The sequence below is a fragment of the Netta rufina genome (genome assembly GCF_964035555.1).
Source record: "Netta rufina genome assembly, chromosome: 10".
Taxonomy (NCBI): domain Eukaryota; kingdom Metazoa; phylum Chordata; class Aves; order Anseriformes; family Anatidae; genus Netta; species Netta rufina.
The window spans coordinates 3,937,940-3,958,737 of record NC_140133.1 but is presented as its reverse complement, the minus strand read 5'-3'; the positions used below and the strand labels follow the sequence as shown (position 1 = coordinate 3,958,737).

The following is a 20,798-nucleotide window of genomic DNA, read 5'->3' as shown; positions in this document are numbered from 1 at the left end:
ACAGTTTTTAACAATTCTTCCTTCAGAATCTGGCCACTTCTGTCCAAACAGCTCACATAAACTTCCAAGCACTATGTAACAGGTGTAAAGATGGCTTGGAATAACCCAGCAAAGGAGAAACTGGTCAAGGGGACAAATATGTGCATGCTTTCCAAAATTCTCCCAAAGAAGCTACATCAATAACATCACTGCAAATGCAGGATAATTATTATGAGAGAGGATGACCAATTTATTAAAACTTGACCCTCTACCTAAATTAAGATTTTAAAAAACAGATTACCTCATCTGCATTTCAACACTTAGACTATGTAGAAAATGTCCTGCAAAGGCCAGGCAGTCTACAGGTGTTAGAGTTGCATAAATCCAACCTAGAAGAGAAAGAAAAGATCCTTGAGAATAAATACTGGGTCCATAGTAACAATGTGTTCACTACATGAACTTCATACTTCACTGTACAACTTACTTCCTATATACCAATACTGCTCCTCAGTCCAAGTCAGCACTAGAACCACCTATGCTCTGAACAAAGTTGCATTTAGGCCCTTGTTCAATTTGCACTAGTAAGGCCCAGTCCAGGGACTTGCTAAGCACCTTTCACTCACAGTCCTAGGACTACCTTCGACTGTGGCTATTTCAAATAGACAGACAGTGAAGGGAATATATTGCCACAAGTGCCCTTACTTTTTTATTGCTGTTAAAAGCAGCAGCAGTTACATAATAGTAGCTGTTTTCACATCACTGACAATTCCTGACACTGACTTTATTGCTGTGTCAGAAACAGGTGTTTTCCAAACACTTATTTTCACACAAAAATCTACTTAATTTAGTCAATCTCCATACATTGTTCAATGTTTATTCCACCATCTGCTTCACACACGGTCATGAGAGAAATGAATATTCTTTATGAGTATCATCCTAGGAACTGAGAAAAACAAAATTCACCACAACCTACAATGAAAGCCTGAGTCTATGAAGTAGCCTATAAAAATCTGCGACACCCTGGTCTTCAGCCTCTCGTGAAACCATAAACACACGTTCACACCATGCAGGCACCTTGGTGTCAAAGGGAATCAACAACCAAGAAGTGAAGCAAGCAATGCAACATGAGCTCTCCATTAGATATTGTGGCACAAAACATCAATGTCATGCTTGGGCGTACAGAGAGGACTTGGGAGTTACTTCAACCCAGGTAGACCAAAAGTGGAACACTGTATGTACTAGTTGCATTTTTAAAAGGCTGTTAAAATATTGAGAGAAAACAGTAAACGTTTAGGGATTGTTGTTGTTTTGTAAGCACACAAAATTGGACTTCTACCAAGAGTTAGACTTCATACTTTGTCAGAGAAAGGTGGTCAAATCACATTCCTCTAGCACTTTGGACATGCTGTTTCGGCAGCTGTAAAACAAACAGTAAACCTCACCTGTAATCGCCTGCTCACCTGAAGGAATGAAGAGTGTCTGTCCTTGTTTAACTGTGCATTTGTAACATTTATCTACCTGGTCTGCAAAAAACATTTCACTGTGGTTTGCTGCTGATTGCCAGCGTTCATAGAGAGAAATATTTGCAGAGGCTGGTTTGATGAGATAAAATATTTTTTCTCCCTGAATTAGAAAACACAATTAGCAACAAGCAGCCAAATCAATCAAAGCTTCACTGACATGGATACAAGCACACACAAATATTTATTTAAATAAATATATAGCATTACATATTTTAACACTATTTAAGTAAAACTTACTAGTCAGCTTTGTAAAGAAGGGCTGAAATAATTAAATCACTAGCTGACTACATTTGCTCAGATTAGTGGGGCAGATGGCACAAAAAGTTTACATTGTCAGGTTCCATTACCCTGCAAAAGCAGGATGTAATATCTTCCAGGTCTTAGGAGATGTATTTGCAGAAGGCACTAAACAAATATTCACATCCTAATAGAGTGAGAATACACCAACAACTTCCACATGACAAGTAAACCCTGGCACTACTGAGAGCGTACCCACTGACGGCAGTTAAGGCTTTGCATATTTCTTATGTAAGTGGACCATTGGGGAAAAAAATGAGATCAAGAGAATTTTAGGATGGTCTTCAAATATAAAATGTAGTTCGTTACTAAATACACTGCAAAAAAGATGAACCCTCACCTTCAGCACATGGTACCATGCAGAAGCTCCTCCTGAATCTATGTGGAAATCTGTGTAGCTGTCCTTCACACAGATCAGGCAGTACTTGGTCACTTTTGGTTTAGCCAGAAGAGCATCATCAGGCCAATAGTTTTCCACCCAGGACAACTTCTTAACTATATCTGGAGGTTCGACAAAACTGGACATCCTGTATAGAGAGAATTAAAAGCAAGCATGCATCTTTTAAGAAAAATAATAATAATAATAATGCAAGAATCCCAATACAACCAAAAGTGGACTCTGACTCTATTACTTCAATGGCAATATGAAGCAACAGCTTACATATCAGTGGAACTGGTTTTTATTCAGAAACTTTGTGAAAACTGTTTGCAGATATAAATTTAAGGCTTTTTTCAGTATGATGATGCAGCAATGACCCTTTGAATTCTTTCAGTAGCAATATTTATGATGAACTGTTTATATTTTCCAGTTCTTGCCTCTTGCTATGTAGGCTCAGTTACTAATTGTGCTGTATCCCAGCCACTTTTCCAGCCCCCTTCAGAGAAGTGAAAGGTGTGCACTCTTACATAAGTGGTCTAGTAAATCTTAACAACTTTCAGGTTAAACTTAATAGTAATAAAATTTACAGTATTGATACTTCAGACATGTGAACTAAATAAGTCTTGATCTGCTGCTGAAAATCAGTTATCTTTTTATTTAGATTGATTAAATTACATGAAAAACTCTGAAGAAGAAAAGATATAATTTGGTTGATAATGTTAATATACTTAAAGTATGATATATAATTAATTTATATATTGTCTTATTTACAGTAAGCATACCATTTAAATACATTATATAAATTATATAAGCATACTGTATATTATTAATCACAGCCAAAATGACGTGGTGGCGTAAGAAGAAAGTGTTCTAAGTCTTTCATCCCCAAATGTGTTAGGTTTTATATTTAAATAGTGAAAATTTGGCCTACTATTTGCAGGAGGTTGAAGTTCACTGTTGGACACCCTAAAATATCACTTCCATAAGAGTATCTGCACTTCAAACTAAAATTAAAAGCTCTCATGTGTCATTTATGCTCACTGTCAAATACTGGTAACAATGGCCCCATTTAAAATGGCAGGGAAAGACAGAGCAGTGCATTCAATTAAAATGTCACTGTCTATGCTAAGAGATAAAATATTTTCTAGTTAATGTCTAAATTAGCAGCATATGAGTGACAGCCCCAATAGTCCTTCAGAATAAAAGATCTCCCGTTATTCTCTGATAATGGCAGAAAGCTAAAAAATTCCTACTGGAAATACTGGAAATCTTAGAAGCCTGTAATTACTACAGATGCTTTCTGCAGGAATGGGTGTGCACTACTAAAACACTAACTACAGGGCTTGAGGTTAAAATGGCTTAAAAAAAATAATAAACTCGTAATTATTCATCAGCTTACTTTTTAAAGGCTATATTAAGTCTACTGTCCTCAGCTAAAATAGAATGGTCCCCAAAACCACCGTTCTTTGTTGTTGTTGTTGTTGACACTCATCATTTTCTGTATTGCGTTTATACAAAAAGGAATCTCTTCCTCCATTAACACTTCCCATTAGAGCATTAGATACCCAGAAGGACTACAAGAACTGTAAAAACGATTTACACAGTTGCATAAACTTCAATATATTATAGATGCATCTACCTATTTATAGAATAAAATCACAACTATATAAAGCATAAAGTAATAACTTAAACTCTTAGGCATTTACATCAACTAATTGTCCTATGTGTAAAGCATATAATTTAAAGCATGAGAAGAATAGCAGTTTTTCTGCCATTGAGGATTGATGATATTCACATAGCCAGTATCACGACATATGTCTCACTGAAACACTAAAGCACCTCAGCCTCAAATGCAGAGCTCATCTGGTACTGTTACACATGCATACACACACACACCAACTTTCTGTTGAGACGTCAGCATCACTCTAGTTCTTCACTGCTGTCATCCAGATTATAGGTTAACTTGCAAAAGCACCAAGACTGAAACTTGAACACATAATATAGGACTACAAAATCATAATCATTTCAAACTTACTCTCATTCAAGGACATCCAGTGACATGTTATTCCATACCCAGAGCCACATCTCATCTATTTACTTTAAACAGAAGATTTCAGTGCGTAATATACAATGCACTTGTGCCAGTGCTATATGAATAGGGTGCTCACTATGTCACAACACATTTTAAAAAAGAATGCTTCAAGGAGAACACATTAAAAGATTGCCTTAATCTGGAAGAAGAGCTGTCACTGATTTACATACATCATGAGTCTCATCTCTCGCGATATAATAGTTTATATTATATATGCATATATATAAGACTCCTTTTGTCCATGTTCTCCCACAAATCTATGTTGTCCTTCTTTCTTTGGGTCTTACCAGTATGTGTCAAGCCCCACCTAAGATTATAATAGGAACATACAACATTATCACTCACCACTAGGACAAGGCAGAGAATTCTCTCCTGGAACAACTAGTTATGTCCTAGTTATAAGTCTCTAGTATACAGTTGAACTGAATTAACTATACCTGTACTACTGGAGTTAAAATAAAAATGAAAAGACGTAAAAACATTCCATTCTGATATGTGAATGTTGATGGCATGTGAATGGTGATGATATGCACATCTGAATTACCATGAAAAATTCTGGCCCAACTAATCCACACCATACTCTTCATACAGCTACAGCACTTTCATTTCCGTGCTTTCCCTAAAATGGCTACATATGGACAAAGCCATACTTGTCAGCATCACAAGAAACCAGGATCCCAAGGCTAGAGCAGTACTTCCTAAGAAGGGAACCACTAGAGAAGGTGGAGGCTGCTCAGAACGCAGCAGTTGGACCCCAGGGCACTGCGCAGTGCCGCAGGATGGACCAGCTCACCTCGTGTCCGAGAACTCCAGGTTAGTCACATTGAGGACCCTTTTCCTGTTTGTACTGTAGTAGTAATCCACAAATTCCTTCAGCTTCATCTTGCAGTCTTTCTGTTTGGTGACATCAGTGACATCAACACTTCTCTCTGGTCCTAAAAATTAATTCAATGAAAAAGGGAGATTGATTGGTGGCCTGACTTGTCCCATTTTGTATGCTTGGGTGTGAGTTAACATTTCCAGAAACATCTTGGACATTTTATTTGTTGATTTTCTTAGCTTTCGTAATTTATTTGGCTTACATACAAAAACTGCATATGTATAAAATGGTACTGTTTTATTCATGCCCCATGATAAAATTATTTCCATAGTTTTTATTTTTAAAGGATTAATATTATTTTTCATTACAGACATTATTTGCTTGGTGAAAATTATATGCAAATACCTGAATATCTATGGAGTAAGCCCCACCCACCACACTGTAAATTTCTTGTGATTGAGTGTAATACTGTACAGGATATCTCATCAAGCAGATTTTTCAGGACAGTTTTCCTCACGCTCTATTAAAAATTTTATTTACGATTTTTTTTAAGAAATATTTCAGGTGTACCATGAAATTTTTTACTTCTTTTATCACATTAGGAGAGCAAGAAAATATTTTTCCCCCTACAAAATGCCAACACAGTAATGACATATTTGGCAATCTCATTTGTGGTGTTCCATCCTCTACTGCTTGCTTTAGACTGTTGCTAGAAGACATTCTAGGTACAATGTAATAAACTAAAAACCAGTGAAATAAATTCCTGCTTGTGAAATCTCACTGAAGCCAACCAATCCCATGGAGGTTACACCAGCATTTTATTTGTTCTGTTCACCTTAAAAATCTGGTGCCAGTTTTGGATTAAATAGCCTGTGCTCTTCCTGTTTTTTCCTTCAGCTTTTCACTAACAGTTTTTTTTTTGTTTTGTTTTGTTTTGGGTGGGTGGGGGGGAGGAGGAGGAGGTGGATTATTTCAGCTAGAGGCTGAGAGAAAGCCAGCAGATGCATGAGGAGCACCTAGGTCAAACAAGAAAATCTGCTAAGTGTAGCAGATGGGCAAGGAAAATATGTTTCCTGTAGAAGCAATGGGACAGAAATGACAATAAAATCAGGGGTCTTGAATTCTGCTTTATTCATAGTTATCTCACTGCACACAGTCACTGCAAGAGGAACAAAGGCAGTCAAGAACAACAGTGGCTGTTGACAGCATCCACCAATTTGGGGAATAGGTCAATGGCCTGGTAAGTACCGCACAGAAGGAGGAGTGGTTAGCAGGTTATAAAAGGAGATAAAGGGAGCCCTGAAACACATGCATACATTAAAGCTGGAGTCATGGCTCCAAAAGGACGGCAGTTTACCAGAACACTGGAAGGAACAAGAATCTCATTGGAACTGACACAGAAGAGAGACAGAGTGAGAGCGAAGAAGAGACAAGATCACACATGCTAAAGGAAGAAGGATGTGGAGATGAGACAAGTGACTTCAGAGCAGTTCCATGGCTCCTGGCCAAGGTATGTTTTCCAAGGGTGGATGACGTGATGACTCGCAAGATGCAGTACAACACCCTGCCCAGGTTAGAGTCTGGAGGATGCCAGCAGAAATCCAAATGACCAGCAACAATGACAAAAGCTCTGTCTGTGAACTGACACCAGTGTAGAAATAGACTGCCTCTGCAGAGTGGGAGTCACAGTCTGGTATTTCCTTCAATAGAAAGTGAGATGGCAGCAATCAATTAAGACTTGGCCCAAAGGAACAATTTATTGATACTACAACTACTATTTTAATGCAGTGCTATGGATTACAACGTGGTCTGGCTCAGGTTCACAGTAAGATACACAAGTTGGTACAAGAAACAAGTGTGGATTAATTGCTAATTACAGGCTACCACTACATAATAAATCTTAAAGTTTGCATAGCTCAAGGTCTGATGTCAGTATTTTACAATAACATAACCTCCTTCCTCCTTTGGCCATAAAACACACATATATGCATCCTACCCCCAAAACCTAGTTTTCATTGATGTCTGTAAAATCACAAGAGAAAATACTATTGATTCTGAGCTAGCAGGTAGCAAGCAATGCCAGTGCATGCTGCCTTTCAGTCCCTCACCTCTCACAGTACAGCCCACTAGGACCATGCTGACTCCTGGAGAAAAAATTACCCTGGGATTATTTTGATTTACACCAAAAGCCAAACTTCTTCTCTGCCATACCTGGGTGATGGAGGAATATGTGCAGGGTGTGCAACACCCTCTTTCTGCTTCTTCCAGGTTTCTTCTATAGTGTATGTTGATTGGCCTACATACGGGTTATATGGCTCTGAAGTTTTGAGCTGCCTCCATCTTTCCAAAGCCTTCATAGATTCTTGTTAGAGACAAGACTCTGCAAAGACTCTTGTTATTTAACCTGCAGTTGACCGCCACCTTTCCCTACTGCTGTTCTGCACTGAAAGGCAGACCAGGAATATTTCAGGCAAAGGAGCCTTTTTCACAGCCCTGGGACCATTTTTAAAGAAGTAAATGAGCTCTAGCAAGTAAAACGTTACTGCTGCCCCATACGCACCAACGTAGTTTTCAACATCGCTGACGTAGAACGTGGGTGCTGGTACAGACAATCCCAGACCATCCTTCTTTGGAACCAGGATGGGCTCTGTGAAACCATTTTCTTCCAAATACTCTGTTGTTAGTTGGCTGCCTGGCACTTTCACTACTATATCTTCAGCACTAGAAAAGTAAACACAGGTAAGGTTCAATGGTAAGGTGCTTCTAGGCAGAGCTTGGCATCTTCTGCATTTCACTACTGAAAGGAAAAAGTTATAAGCAAACAAGAATAAACTGACATCATCAGATAATAGTCACTTCTCCCCAATGCCTATGTGGCATTTTTTGTTCAGTTGGGTGTCTCAGCTCTTTTTGAGACCTAGAGACCTAGAATGACCTAGAATAGACCTAAAATAACTCAATTCTGTTATTTGAAAAAAACGCTTATCTTTTCTAAAAAAAGAAAAAAAAAAAAAAAAAGGAAAGAAAAAAGAAAACCCAGACTTCCTGAAGCAGTGGATTCTAGGCACCCAAGTCTTAGCTTGTTTACAAATGCCAGCTATGCTGTGATTTTTCTATATTGCTGTGGGTAGCTCTACCGAAGTAAGCAGTATATGAATGTGAACTCTAGTATGACTTGTACGCCTTGTTTGTTTAACATCCAATTTCCCACATAAATAAGTGGTATATTTGTTGAAAGCCAACCAAAAGTATTCGCTAAATAGCAATTTGCAGATAGGCAAGAATGCACAATGCCAGTAACTATAGACAAAAAAAAAAAAACTATCGGTCATGAAATGTACCAGTTCATATTTGAGTTCTGATTTTATTTTATTTTTTAAAGAAAACATTTATTTTGAGAACCCTCAAACAAACGAATTCCTATTACCTGGAATAAACACTCTATATGCAAAGCACCTCTGAGAACCAGGCAAAGCCCTGTCTTCAGAAGAGACTACACTAGATAAAATAAACCCCAAGGTCTTGGGAAATTCACTCAACAAAGCTAAAAATCAATAGTCTTTCAGATGGCATTAGGCTACATGGTGTTTTAGGCTGTCACTGAGACCTGCCCCATCTAAACAATGTTTTAGCAGCATCCAGTACTCATCTGGAGTACGTTGAAGTGACTACACATGATAGAAAGCCATGGAATCAGAGGTTCGGATCTCTTTGTGCCTAAAGAGCTAATTTCATTCCTATGAACCATGCTGACCATCACAACTGAAAAACCCCAGTTATATGCAAAGGAGGTGCATAAGACAAAAGCCATAACGCAGCATATTGCAAAGCATGTCAGGCATACTAAAACCATCTGCAACCAACACACTCGACTCTAATACACCAACTACTGGAAACTTCTGAAATAACAGCTTAAAATGAGAGACTATTTTCCGAACTATAGGAATCTGTCAAGTTACCAGTGATTAATGTCAAAGAAATTAGTGTTAAATATTTAAATTTAAAGAAGGTAAAGTTTAAAATGCTACATAATCTCAAATAAATTGTCCAGGAAATACTTTGCAAATCATTCTTAAGTAGTCAAATAAATTGTTCAGGAAATACTCTGCAAATTGTTTTCAAGTAGCTGAGAGGGCTTCAAAGTGACTAATAAAAGGGCAGGTTTATCAAATGATCAGTTATTTAAACTGACAACTGTAAAAAGAATTTCAAGGCCAATTTCTAGATCTTTTCAAGAGCAAAATGTTTTGAATTCAAAGTGAAAACTGAGTGTACTCGAACCGCTCGTCAGGCCTAAAAGTGCTCCAGCAGCTGTTGCTTGTTGTCTGCCTCTCTTTGAGCCAACCTGGGTAACCCAAGCAACTCTTTGGTCTTTCTGGAGATATTTCAGGCCTTTCCTGCAGCGTGCAGACAGCCAGCTCCGCCATGGGCCGGCTGGGGACAGTGGAAATAATAAAACTTTGCATGTTTATGCCCAAAAGCATTACTTCCCAGAACCTTGAAGGCCAATACGTGACTGCCCTCTTCTGCATCAGTTCTGAATTACAGCTCACGTTTTCAGTTACCAAAAACGGGCGGAAAAAACGGGCGGGATGGGCGATGGCACTGAAGGGCACGGCCAGGCGTTACCTGTGCTCCGTCCCTGCAGGCACGAAGTGAGCCAGGCCCCAGTCGCAGCCCTGCCCAGACCGCCATGCGATCAGCCGGGCCTGCAAGACACCAGGCACATGCTATAGGCCTTGGATGCCACCATCACAGTGTCTGGCGCTGGCATGGACACAGCCCCCAGTATACATTGCTCCACAGGGACGGCCCAGGCCAAGCACCGAACACCAGATGCCCTGCTGATGCCCAGTGTTGGGCGCATAAGTGCTTGAGCAGGGGTCTGTAATTACCAGGCTTCGTGAAGCACATCGGGCATGTGGGAGGCAAGGCAGGGGAAGTGAGAAGTGTATTAAATGCATTTCTTCGCAGGCACTCATGTGGCAGGGCTTCCCAGGGAGAATAAGAATGCAAACTTGCTGGATGCAAGTAGGGGTAAGATGTAGAAAACAGCTCACTTCTGGATCATCCCAGCCACAGTGGGCAATCAGGAGGCAAGGTTAGTCACTGGGTCTGGGAGAGCCCGGCTCACACCGCAAGCAACATGCGGCCTCAGCAGTGCCACAAGGACAGCGGTGGCAGGGTGGGGACCCACACAGCCTGCCCATGCCAGCACTTAGCACCATGCTCCTGCTGCCATGCCACAGCGTGGGCACCCAGAAGCAGCATGGCCTAAGGCAAACAAGGAATTATCCATGCACACTGCTGGCAAAGCAGAGTGAAGACCGCCAGAGAGGCAGCCAGGTGGGCAGCAGCGTGAAACACTGAGCATTAGGGAATATACCACTGATCCAGTGTTCATGGCACTGATCCTGCTGCCTCACAGGTACGTTCTGAGGCTTGGCAGGGATTACAGCATTCTGTATTTATGCAAACAGTAGTACCAGGCAGCAGTAACATATGAAGGATGGAGGCTGGAGGTTTTAAAGAGCAAGATATAAGCTATGGGAAGAACCTCAGAGGAAGGCAGCATTTTGGGAAATTAGATCCTTGCCTGTCCTCTTACAGCCTGACACTTCTTTGCTGCCCACAGAGTGCTTATTAGCTCAGGGAGGGTTTCCTGCTTTAGAGAACTGGGATACCTCTTGACAAAGTAGATACTAATTAACTGAAGCTAAGCTCCTCTTTAAATTCCAGGTAATCTTGTGAGCTGATAATGAAGAGGAAGAAAGCATTTGGGAAACAAAGAACACAGACTAGAACTACATGTAATGACAGGAGTGTAAGACTGAATGAATCAAATTCGTCTATCTTATGGAAAGCTCTAGAGCATATTCATAGATTTCAGTTACCTCCTGGGTGTAAAATAGCATCTGACAGGTTGTTACAGGTATGTCTAGTGTATCTGGCACAACTATAACTTTGAATAAGCACAGGAAACAAAAGTACCATGCAAGCCAAAGAAATGGATGGTGAGAGAGATTCAGCAGCAGCAGCAGTAACAAATAGGAAGCTGCAAATCATCCACATAGGTTGGGTGACTTCCTCTGCTGTCCTGATACAGCGTAGTCTTTCAGTTTATTCTCAGTTTGAGCAAATGGTATTGATATACCATTAAACCTCTGCTGTTACATCTCACATACTCATTCGAGTCTGGTTTGCTTCTGTATGTGCCACAGAAGTGTCTAGTAATGATCATGCCAAAATGGAGTCTGACACCTACACTGAAGTACCTGAACAATTAATTTTTTGTTATTACTACTGTTACTATTCTAATGCTATTTCAGTATTAAAAAAAAATCAGCTGCATGACACGAATTCAGTTTTTTGCTTGTTTGCTTTCTTCACTATTCCTTTTGATCTGAGTCTCACCAAGGGACTAACTGGTTATAACTGATTGTTGTGTTCTGTGAATCAGCCATGATGTTTCTGTCTTTAAACGAAGACCCCCAGTTTTCATTTCATCAGATTCTGACTGCTGAGCATTGGGTTTTGTTCTGTGAACATCTGCAGATTTCATTCATTTTCTTTAGAAGAGAAAATTTCTCAACAAGACTTTGTTTTACTTATGCCAGAAGTGTCAATGCCAGAGGCCTGAATCTTGCAGGGACTCGCTTTGACTACAGACTGTACTTGCTCAGTAACTTTATTTTGGCAGGAGATATTTTCTGATTTGGCAGCATGGATTTCCTTATGTGTGCATGGAAGTGGGAAACAAACAAACAAAAAAAAATGGAGGTCCATATTTTTAAATAATTTGGGAATGACTCGTAGATAATGAATATGTGAGCACAGATCTTCCAAGTATATGCAAACCTCTCAGACACCCAGGCATAGCACATACACTCAGTCAAATTCCGATTTCTTTAAATTAGAGAAGAAATCCTATACAGTTTTGTATAACTTTCAGCAAGGTGCTGAAAGCATTAACTGAGAACACATCTCCCTGGAGTGACTGGGGAGACAAAGACATTCACTAAAAACTAGATGGATTGCCATGTTCTCTGAAAGGAATGTCAGTCTTGATGTGATCACTTACTTCTTAGGGTATATTGCTGGTTTGGATTTTGTGTACAAGCCTAGGGTTTTGGATTCAGAAGCTGTTTGTACCTGCAATTTCAGAGGCTATCCTAGGCTACTGAAAACATTGTGCCTAGACCTTAATCCTTTTTTATTAAATTAGCTTTGCAACCTTTCAAATTGTTCTGTACTTAAAAATGGCTAAGACAAAAATAAAGCAGGCCCAGATAAAAATAGCCAATGAAGTAAAAATACTGGGTACTGAATTAAGTGAAATACATCTGTAAGCAAGCACTACAACATTCTGCAGTGGTATTTTCAGCCTTTTCCTTAACCAGCCTAATAACTGATATTTGAAATTAAAGTAAGATCAAATCTTCTGTAAAATTAAGAAGTTTTGTGTTTACCAAGTACATTTTACCAGTTTCTATGGGTACTTCTAAAATAATTAATCATTAATAATTAAGAATTCATTTGGCTAATGCCTACTTCAGAAAAAAATAAAATACCACTCTTACAAATGGCTGTGAAGCAGCCTAATAAAGTGCGGAACATGTCACCTAACAATTAGTACTATTCATTACCCCAAATAAGAGAGCCTTTGTCACTGTAGCAACTGAGGATGTCATTGTTCTTTTCAAGATGGAGAGACTTCAGCAAAACCATTAGTATTTCTGAGAGCTGGATAATTCTATGCAATAAATTTGTTAGTCTCTTATTCAAGCATATGTTGTAGGGGCCAAACACATTCTTGTTCTTGTCTTCACACATACTCGCATCTACTGAAATCCGCAGGAGCTGGGTTCAGTCAACAGTAGATTTTAATACTGCTGCACAAACAAAACATGGAAGAGCCAGGGACATCTGCAATAAGGAAGTGTTCACTTAAACTTCATAACCCTGTACTATCCAATGCCTTCAGCAAGAAGCTGAACAACAATCAGCTTCATATGAAATGGGCTATATCTGCTTTTCCACAAGAGCACTGTTTACTTATGCAGCCAAACAACTTACCTTGGAAAAGTACGACTTCGAAGTTCCTTTATAAAGACTTGACTCCCGTTCTGTACAGGTTTGACCTCTGTAGTCTGTCCAGTATCGTGTTTATGCCAATTTCTTTTCTTTTTCACTGAAAAAGAATGTGTTGGACAGTAGCATATGCTAAGTAGAAGAAAATTATTAAAACATTTGACAGAAGGACAAATCTTCATGGCATTTCTTAGGTGAGCAGAGAAGAGGGGACCCCCACTAAGCTGCCATGAAAATTTCAGTATTGCTCTCAATTCACCATTAGACACTTATACTGTAGTCTGAAGATCTATTACATACTGAACAGTGTTCGTTTTGTAACATAAGGGCAACCAGACGGATAATTACTGAGCTGCACAGCTATCACAGGCTTCATGCAAACACAGGCTCTGGACATTTTGTACTTGTCAGACTACACACTTAATCCTTATCATAAAACCCTTAGGAAAGACACTTTTCTGCTCTGTCACTACGTCACATAGGTCTTTATGAACATATTTGTTATGAATTACCTTTGTCTAAAGGTCTGTCCAGCAGTGGTAGGTTTGATATCGATTTGGAAAGGTTTTGAATTATGCCCTGCACACAACATGCACATAACAGGAAAAGAAAAAAAAAAAAAAAAAGACGCAAGGGCACCACAAATGCCATTTTTACAACTTCTCTTATTTCTAGGATTTGAAAGGCAAGCCAGGTTTATGCACTAACTTGATACCATCAAATAGAAGGCCCCTTATGCTCCCTGTGGGTTACTGACATATAGGCGAGTTTCTCATGGAAAAAGGGTCAGCTGAAATAAGCACAAATAAGCAAGTCAAATGTCTATATAGTTCTGCCTTGCCTCTGACAGCCAGATAACACAAAACGAGAAAAACTAGTCCAGTTTTTATCTTAGTCAGCATTAGCTCTCTCAGCTATTCCTATTTCCACAGTCTGCTTGGACATGCTCATTTTTGCAGTACACTGTACTGTCCCAAGTGCATATTCATAAAGTTTCAAGAACCATTAGCAGAATATTCATACATCACAACGTTTTTTACCCCTCACAGAACTAAATATTTTACCCCCAAATCAAGATCTCCTCAGCAGCCATGCCTGGATGGCACTCTTTCCTCACACTTTGCACATGCACACACACATATCCACATACTTTTTTGTTAAGAAAGGAATCCGGAGGCCACAGCTATAAGACATACGGTCCGGAACAAGCTAACTTTTTCCATTACATCTACCAATGAATCCACCCCGGGTTTTGCACAAAGCATGTTGGTTTTATTAGTTCCATGCAGCTCTCCAGCCTAGCTGGATATATTCATTAAAGCTGCTAGTTCTTTATCTTAATGACTCTCAGGCTTAGTGTATTAATTCAGTGCTCCTGGTAACAAAGGAAACAAGCACTACATGAATGCCAAACCTTCCTCCTCTTCTCTCCTTCCCAGTGAGTGCCCCCTCCCAACAGAGCCATGGAGCACAGGGACTACTCACACAAGTCCCAGCAAAACAGGTGTTGCTTGTCACAGTGACGATTAAAGAGCTTATCATATTAGCATGTTCTTTTATTCTATTTCAGATAGCATGGCACGTTGAGAAATAAAAGAGGCAAATCAGCGTGATCTGAGAAATCCACCGCAACTCTCCAGAAAGCACCAGGGAGCTATTTCCTTGGGTACAGGGAGCGGGTAGGCATCCACCTCTCATGCAACGACAGCAAGCAGCATCTGCCGCCAGAACTCTCCACAGGAGGTGCTATCTCAAGGATCACAGCAGTCCGGCTGCTGTAGGCCATTATGCTACATCAAACAGTCGACATTTGGCCCATTTTCAGCCATTCTCTTTATGTTTCATCTTTACCATGAGCACTGCAGTAAGGATTAAAGTCCATTAACATGTGCAACAAATACTAGCTTTGGCCAAAAAGAGGACTTTTTCTTAAATGATTACAGATTTCTTTTTCTGCAGAACTTTCTGATGAAAATTTGACCTTTGAAAAATATAACCCTCTCCTCTGACAGAAAACCCTCCAGAAGAAAGAAGGAATATATTTTCATGATCTGAAAATGTATAATTCTAGACTTCAAAGGTGTACTTACAGTTTTTCAAATGTATTTATGAAGAAGGGCTACTTAGAAGCACCATATTAGTTCTCTATTGACTTACATGAAAGGCTGTAACTGTTTAAAAACAGTTTCAGCCTAACTTTGGTCTGCTTGCATCTACGTAACTTCCCTGATTCCAGAGAACTTACCCTGATTTTCACTGCTGCAAAACAGACAGCAATCAAACCAAACATTTCAGACTGTGTTATGAAAATGAGTCAAGTCTGCCTTAACAAAGCACTTACATTTTATGTAAATGATGTCAGAAAAATTTTTGTGAATGTGTATAATTTTTCCCAAAGAGAAGTCCCTACAAATTTCATTAAAGTGAAATGGCTTAAAATGTCATATGACAGGAAGCAATTTTCTGAAATAGTAGCCACTAAGCCACATTGGTAAAGTGGAAGAATGTAAGAGGAGGAAAATGATTTTAAAATTTGACATCTGGAAAACATATATTGTGGAATGTGTGCTCCAGAAATACACATATATTTTTAAATCCAGACAAGTTGCATAACAGACAATTGGTGTCTGTGTTTCCCTTTGCTAATCTTGCAATAATTAAATCCTACCAGTGAACAACTGGCTCAGGAACAACACTTGCTCATTTATTACAAAACTGATACTGCTAGATAACTCGTTTAAACATATATTGGAACAGTTAATAAACAAATGAATCTGATCATCTTGTGGAAGTCTCAACAGAGGCTAAGTGCAGTGTAGCAGGATGTACTGCATACAAATGCCTGCCAGAACGAACGCATTAAGTCAAGCTGTTCCTGCCTTCATTTACTTGGTCTTTCTATTTTCTAGCCTATTGCACTCCGCAAGGAGGGGCTACAGGATAACAGCCTATTTTTTCAACAGAATCCACGATTCTATTGGTTAATGGTGAAAACTGCTACGCAGCTTGAGGAACCTGTGATCTTAGACCAAAACTGAAGGTAAGTTAATCAACAACTAATGTTTAAATGTTCCCAAGATCTTTATATGTAACTACTCTGATGGCTGGTCTTGTACATCCTCTAACCTTCCATAATGTAGAGAGAAAACAAACTCATATTGATCTATGGGAAAGTTATATAATGTTCCGTATTTCTATGACACTGAACACTGTAACTAGTGACAGTGTTCTAGCTCCACTTTCTGCCATGCTGCACAATGCAGACTGAGGGACATACTGCCAAGTCAGATTATATCTGGAGTAAAAAGAATTAAATAGCCAAAAACCTTAAAGCATCAGAAGACTGTCGTTAGCTTAAACTCTCCTCATCTTAACTAGTATATTCAACTTGTAGCCTTTTTAATCAAAAACTGCCATTTCTGAATTCTAAGATCATGCACCACTGTTTTTAACAGGATTTATATTTAATTCCTGATGGTAGATTTTGGCTACTTCTGTCTGATTTCTCCCCCCCATACACACACTGAAAAATAGGTGTCTTTCACCATTCATAATTCAAAGCAAAGTGGAAGAAATTAAATCTCAATGTCATACAAAACTCTCAGAAGTCCTCTGCTTTCTCTCCTACACTGGCTCAATAATAGCCTCAGAGTATCTGTAGCTATACATCCCTTTTCAAGGCAAGCCATTGTAATGCCAAATTGCTTGCTTTAACATCACTTGTGCTTATTTGTTTGAACAATTTCCAGTACATTTGTCAAAAATCTTCCAACAAAACTGATTAATTTAAATCAAAACATTTTGTGGGGACATACTGATTTTGTTAAGTCCTTCAGGACTTTCCTCCCAATTTTTTTTTATTTATTTTTTTGCCAGTGTGCACAATTTGTGGGTGCCCTGCTTGGACCAGTTGTTAGCAGACCATCTGGGTGACAAGAACAGCTGCAGATTGTCCAGGTTTCCAGTTCACACTTTATTTTGAAAAAGAGTGGAAAAACAATTTCACTTTTTGACCTCAAAACAAACACTTCAGACCATTCCCCTTTCCTCCAAGATATTTTTTTTTTCAACTTGAATTTTGAAGACAGTGAAGGAATAATTAGCTGGTTTTAGTATTACTGAGTTTTAATACAACAGAAATCAGTTTCCACCCATCCCTGATTTCTCACTAAAAAATAAATGTTCTGATTCTGTGCTCGTGGGAGATGAGCACAGTGCTTTTCCTCTGTGTGTTGCTGTAATGTTGCAAAGGAGCAAGAACATCCGCATCACTGTTGCTTATTTACAATAAATGGCTTTCAAGTAAAGCATTTAATCTTACAGCAATTGGTTTCTTTTCTTTTTCTTTCCCATTGTGTAACAGAAAGAATTTGTGAATTAATCTGACCAAAGGCAAACACATCCTACAATTCTTTCCCAGACAAAGCTCCCACTGAGATCAACTGTCACTTTTACTCAGGAGAACTTTTACCTGTGAAATAACAGCAAGAATTGGCATCCCCAGCGCATCCTACAGTTTTGACTGCCACTGAAATTGCTACAGTTTTGTACCCTGGCAAACCATAACATATTGTTTCTTACTCTTCTCATCAAAAGACAAAAAACACCACACAGTTTCCGAAAATCACTGTATTAGACCTTTGTCTAGTCCACAGCAGTAAGTGCCTCATGACACTTAAGGGAGGACGCGCTATTTTCATCGCAGACTGGGGACTGAAGCAGAAGAGGTAAGGTGCCTTGCATCAGCTCACGCACACTGCCTGAGGCCAGGTGAGGCTGGAAGCTAAATTCAGATCTCTAGAATCCAGTCCATGATTCCCCCCCTCCCCCTGATGCCTCTTTTCACCTCATGTTTTGAATTCCTGTTTTTATGACTCAATCTATTTAAATGTGTCTTACTGTAACAAAACAAAAGGAAGATTCTTTTGTTTAAACATACAGAATCTGTCATCTGTCTGAGGACCAGCCGTGCAAGTATACTTACAAGTAGACTTTCCATGGGTTTTCTCACAATTTGGACAGTGATAGATGTCAATGTCTGGTGCCTCCTCTTCTTCAACGCCCACACAGCTGGAATATTTAAAAGCAGATATTACATTAGCTTGAGCCAATTTCCAAACATGCAAGCACACAATTAATAATAATAATAAAAAAAACACCACCCTATAAGCTGTGCATTTACTATGCAGCTATGCTGACTGCTAACGGCTATACCCAAGCAAAACTTAGCTGCTCTTTACACTAGTACAGTCTGACCGGATTTTCTGTAGCCTACGCTCCTGATGTGGTGCTAAAAAAGGTGGCTTTCAGGAAGCCACTTACCAGCTCACTCTGGACTCCCAATTAAAATGTGGCCGAGTACCCAAGAATGTTTTTTTCCTAGGCAGACTACTTTGTACCTACACAGAGTTCTTCAAGTACCCTCCCGCATAAACCTAATTAACAAAACACAGCTTCACCAAGCATGTATGGACAGCTGCTAGGTACTGGAGCACTCTGCCAAGGTATACCATATACAAGGCTTCTGTAGGTTCCCTTTCTATTGCAATATCTGAAGATGAAGAGGCAAAGAAGACACATAGCTCACAGCACTTCTGGCTGCCAAGAAGATGGGTTGTATCATGGCAGCTGCTTGGAACACCCACTGAGATTATTTTGGATGCACAACATACGTAACAATACAGCGCAGCCTGCGGGCACGCTGTGTGAATGCAATCCAATGGCACAACACAGCACTGGGGGAAAACAAAACTAAATTGCGAAGGAATGAAGTACCCAAGATAAGATGTTGCGCAGCCGAAGCGCTGAGCAGCCAGCCAAATAATCAAACTCCAGAATGGCACGGTTCCTCCAGGAGGAGGCAAAGCAAACAGGATTCTGCTCCTGCTTGTTCTGTCTGAAACAGCCCAGACTGCAAGGCACATTTTCGCAGCACATACAGGAAAATATCCTTCAACTGCCTCGCAGAAAGCTGGGGGTTGTGAGAACCCTCGTGCCATGGCTCCATGGGAGCTCAGCTGGGCAAGAGGAGCCATGAGAGGCTCCTCACCAAAGCAGCCTCACCTTGACCATCAGCACAAACAAGGCTGGATCACACCACAACAGGAGCAGCCTTGGAGTTTCCCTGCTTCAACCCTGAAACACTTTCTCCATGCTCTTCAGTTGGCAAAAACTCCAATATATCTCTTTTGCCAGGGGAAGGGTTTGGACCCATATCATGGAAGTGTCATCTTGCCATCACTTGCACCACCTGCCTGGCTATGTGGAGCTCAGAGCTCTTGTGACTCTGGGGGTGCGGGTATGTGCACACACAGCATGAGTGAGCACACATGCACACACCGGCATGCTTGGGGCAGCAGGAGCTGCTTTGAAAAAGTGACAGAAGCATGTAAATCAAAATACACAATGACCCTCTGTGTTTACAGAGGTAGGTTTGAAGCTGCTTTGAATCCAAGCCACACAGTGACGTGTAACTGTAAGGATCATGGTTACAATCCACAGATCTACTTGCTTTTGAAAACCAGCATCCACCAAAAAAAAAAACAAAAACAAAAACAAAAAAAACAAGCAGTGAGTATTCCACAAAGCTGGAAAATGCCAAAGAAGGTAAGATATGGAAATAAATCCTTTTTTTCTGACCACAACATAATATTCTGCCAGAAACCTTTGTGGATATTTCCATCCTGTTGTAGCCACCAGTGTAAGCATGGGACCCAGGCCTCGCCAAACTAAAGAAGCTTTGCAACCAAAGTTGCAGAAATTCTCATTTTTGTGAGTTCAGCCTGGCAGCAGAGCTGCAGCAGCACTGCTGGTAAACAAAACTTATTTCTGAATCATGTAAAAGTAATCACAGATTTAGCTGATGCTTTTTGTATTAAACAGTTGCTTGAAAAAATACAAAATCACAGGGTCTCCCTGGGCAGACAGCATGGAAAACTGAAGAGTAAGTTTGCAGACAGGAAAAAATCATCACAACAATCCAGTCCTCAGAGTCAAGTACGTACAGGCAATAAATACCAGATTAAGCAGTAGAAAATTTAAACAAACCCTGGCAGATTAGAACAAGCGTAACAGAATGTGGAGGATTCCTCTGCTCGTAAAGCTACATCAGCTGCTTATGCCACTGGGTTCAGCTTGTCGAGCTTTGTAAAGGTATGGATTAGGCTCTATACAAGGGCTTGAAAAGCCTATATTTAGCTAAACTAAGCAGATGAGACCCTTGGGCACCGCATGGATTGCTACAGGAGATATGAAAAGCTACTGCAATGGGCAAAGGCTTCAGTGTGGTGGGAGCTATTGTTCTGAGAGCAAGTAAAAATATTTAACTAGAACAAAATGGAAGAGTAAAAATAACTGACCTCAAACTCAGATGGTTCTCTGAAGGCTGCAGTCAACTCTTCCAACACAACACGGCTTTTGAATAATGATTAGCCACTTACAGCTACCAGCAGCCAGAAACCGCTACCCTTACTGCACCTGAAATTGCAGGTACAAACTTTCCAAGCGATCACCCCTATTGAAATGACTCTGATGATCATTAACAAAATTATGAGCCAGCTCCAGTTCATTCCCCTTTTCTCAGTGAACAGAGCTTGACTTGCCAGACGCTTCCACATG

General features: G+C 39.9%; 1 protein-coding gene across 2 annotated transcripts in view; it reads right to left on the bottom strand.

Annotated features, from left to right (window-relative positions):
- PHF2 (PHD finger protein 2) overlaps positions 1 to 20,798 on the bottom strand; it is a 96,813-nt gene that overhangs the window by 26,454 nt on the left and 49,561 nt on the right. For both annotated transcript variants that reach the window (XM_084293038.1, XM_084293039.1), the window contains exons 2-8: positions 18,166 to 18,251; positions 13,167 to 13,281; positions 7,651 to 7,811; positions 5,064 to 5,205; positions 2,140 to 2,326; positions 1,440 to 1,602; positions 281 to 368 (exon numbers count right to left, since the gene is read on the bottom strand). In XM_084293038.1, the coding sequence (XP_084149164.1) occupies positions 281 to 368; positions 1,440 to 1,602; positions 2,140 to 2,326; positions 5,064 to 5,205; positions 7,651 to 7,811; positions 13,167 to 13,281; positions 18,166 to 18,251 (942 nt within the window). The remainder of the gene's footprint in view (positions 1 to 280; positions 369 to 1,439; positions 1,603 to 2,139; positions 2,327 to 5,063; positions 5,206 to 7,650; positions 7,812 to 13,166; positions 13,282 to 18,165; positions 18,252 to 20,798) is intronic.